General features: G+C 39.8%; 1 protein-coding gene across 3 annotated transcripts in view; it reads right to left on the bottom strand.

Moving 5' to 3' along the window:
* The window catches only part of LOC113055868 (DPY30 domain-containing protein 1-like), a 2123-nt gene extending 263 nt beyond the window's left edge, over window positions 1-1860 (bottom strand). The window contains exons 1-7 of one of the 3 annotated variants that reach the window (XM_026222246.1): window positions 1559-1860; window positions 1265-1363; window positions 1120-1167; window positions 949-1017; window positions 781-864; window positions 611-709; window positions 1-5 (exon numbers count right to left, since the gene is read on the bottom strand). The exon at window positions 1-5 is cut by the window's left edge and continues 49 nt beyond it. In XM_026222246.1, the coding sequence (XP_026078031.1) occupies window positions 1-5; window positions 611-709; window positions 781-864; window positions 949-1017; window positions 1120-1167; window positions 1265-1363; window positions 1559-1705 (551 nt within the window). In that variant the 5' untranslated portion in view covers window positions 1706-1860. Of the gene's footprint in view, window positions 6-610; window positions 713-780; window positions 865-948; window positions 1018-1119; window positions 1168-1264; window positions 1364-1558 lie in introns of all 3 variants that reach the window. The other 2 variants (XM_026222244.1, XM_026222245.1) reach the window with 2 other exon arrangements.
* Window positions 1861-2878: the final 1018 nt, after the last annotated feature.

Here is a 2878-nt window from a genome sequence, read left to right as displayed (position 1 = left end):
GATTCCTGTCAATCATTGCACATATCCGAAATGAAGAAGGAGTTGTTACACTTCTTTTTTAAATGCTTGCACACACTTTTTTTAACTATGGCTCCTTATGCACTTATAAACTGTATTTACAGTATGTACAGTACAACTGATGAATTTAGAGTTGCTTTGAAATTTGATACTGTCGTGAAACATTGTAGCAGATCTAAGGACTCTAAATGTTGCTCTTCTAGTACCACCTTTAGTGTCTTTTATTGGCCTGGTTACACACAAAAACAATCCTGATAAACTGACCAAATAGCATTATACAGAGACTTCGCTTTTAATGGTATTTAATGTTTGGTAGATTGCATTTAAAAGAACACTTTTTATGAACTCTTCTCCTTGCACTGCCTGATGTTGTCCAGCAGGTGTCCCTAGTGTGCAGCGTTCTGAATGTTTTAAATCAGTTTGTGAGGCAGTTTCTAAAAGCTCAGTTTCTCCCATCAGCATTAATATATTTTTAGATGGTGTTATGTATTTAATTTTATTTGTATGGTACTGAAACAGCAGGATAGCTGTATGATATGAGCTTTAGACTCTAAACTAGTTTAAGTTTTGCTGGACGATGCAGAATTCTCACTTTGTCCTCGGTTTCTGTCCGTCTCTCATCGGAGTCTTCTTCTGTCGTCTCTGGTTCAGGCTCGTTCTCTTCGGACGGGACGTCTGCTTTATGGTTTTCCTTCTGAACACAGTTTCATTAGATCTTCATGGAAACGGGACGATTGTGATCCACCTGTCTCGTGATCTCACCTGCGTGTCCTGAGACTGTGATTGGTGTGTGTTCAGGGTCTCAGAGGGTTGCTCCTCACCTGCGACAGCTTCGCCGGAGTCCTCCTTCATTATGGAGAAAATGCAAAGAGCAGCGGGTTTTATTTAGCACAGCTCTCTGATGGAGAGGATCTTCATGCGACTGATCACCTGATCTTCTGCGAGCTCTTTCACGGTCTCGGACTCGGTCTGATCTTCAGGATCTTGTGCAGCGTCTGTCTGCAGAGAGAGACTATGAATGATATCAGTAATACACCAGCAGAGAGAGTCGTGTGTGTGTGTGTGTGTCAGTGCTGCACACAGTTGAGCAGAAGCACAGACCTGATCTGGAGGACTGAGCTTGCTCTTGTCTGCTGGTTGTGTGTGCTGCTGAAACACAACAGAGCTGTGAGTGATCATGAGGAACATACAGTGTGGTTTAATCTGTGTGTGTGTGTGTGTGTGTGTGTGTGTGAGCTGCGGTCACCTGGAGCTGTGTCTCCTCGTCCTGCAGGAGTTTCTGATGCACAGCTTCAGCATGAAGACGCCGCTGCTCCTCCTCTAACTCTCTCTTCTGAGATGATTTCTGATCAAATGATGCTCTGATTAATAACAGCAACATCCAGCCCTGACTGACGGCATCAACCGTTTCTTACCCAGAAGCCCCACCAGACTCTCTCTGAGACACCATTACTAGTGTGTGTGTGTGTGTGTGTGTGTGTGTGTGTGCGTGCGTGCGTGCGTGCGTGTGTGTGTGTGTGTGTGTGTGTGTGTGTGTGACCTGTTCCTGGAGCTCCTGGTTCTGCTTGTATTTGAGGATCCAGAGCGCCAGGGACTCGATGGGATCCTGCGGTCTGTGCTCGATCAGCTCCGCGAGACCCTGAGAGAGACAGAGCCCCAGAGTCCCGCTCACATACTGCGAGTCCATCTCAGCACACGATCAACCTAGAAAACAGATAACCTTATTTCATTTATCAAACATTAAAAACCGCCGTCAAAAGACGCGTTGTCGCTAAAGTTAGCGCGCAGACACGTTGTTTGTATTAGCGTGTTTTGGTTACAATCTCCATGGTAACAGCGCACCATCGAAACACTTCCGGCTTGCGACTATTGTTTAGAAATGTTCCTACAGAAACATGAAGATTACAACCTTATTTAAAAGTCTCAAAAACAGTTTTTTTACAGCGTTCTACTTACTTTATTTTCACTCAATAGTAAACGTTATTTCAACGTTTATTTTTTATATTCTAAGAGCGTCCAGTTTCACTGTCATGATTAGAATGCCATTTAAAGGTTGCAAAACGTTTCTTAGAAAGTGCAAATAACATCATATTTGAGAACACTGACCTCAGAAATGTTTTGAGCATGTATATGATTGATTACACTGAAGTGCACATTCATCCCACGTAAAAACCAGATGCTTTAACTTGCACACTTTATTGGTAAACCTGGCATGAAAGTGTACTTTTTAAAAAAATATACTGGCCCAGGAACAGCTTTTTTATCTTTAAGAGCACTAGATCTCACTTCCATCTTTGCAACATGACTTAAAATGAAGAAAAACAAGCTTTATTAAATCAGATTAATTATTTTAATTTGTTCCATCAACAACTGTGAAGAATCAGTTTTCTCATGGATATACAGTCATTTCAAGACCTGAAAATGTGAGAAAGACTCATGGAAATGTATATTATCAATACAAATTTGATCAAGCTCTGAAATAGCAGCTGATGAGTGATGCAGGATCTCACAAAGTTACATTTTCACAAAAAACTAACTATATGGGATGTGTAATGAACAACTGCGGTGTTGTTATAGTGTCATTGAGTTCATTTTGATGATATCTTGAATCAATTTTTATTTGTTATATTTTCCATTTACATTACAGTTTTTTTTGTTATGGGTTTTTGTCTTTTTTAACATATATACATTTTAAATAATCGCATTCAAAATAAGTAAAAGTGTGTACTCTGTATATGTATTATGTATATAAACACACATATGCAGTATATATTTAGAAGAAATTGTGGAATAAAAAGTCACAATTATTTAGTTTTTCGTTATACGTTTTATTCATTTCAGTTTTAGTAATTTCAAATTA

Source organism: Carassius auratus, chromosome 37, assembly GCF_003368295.1.
Source record: "Carassius auratus strain Wakin chromosome 37, ASM336829v1, whole genome shotgun sequence".
Taxonomy (NCBI): domain Eukaryota; kingdom Metazoa; phylum Chordata; class Actinopteri; order Cypriniformes; family Cyprinidae; genus Carassius; species Carassius auratus.
Note: the sequence above shows the minus strand (reverse complement) of the source record. Positions and strands in the feature narration are given on the sequence as shown.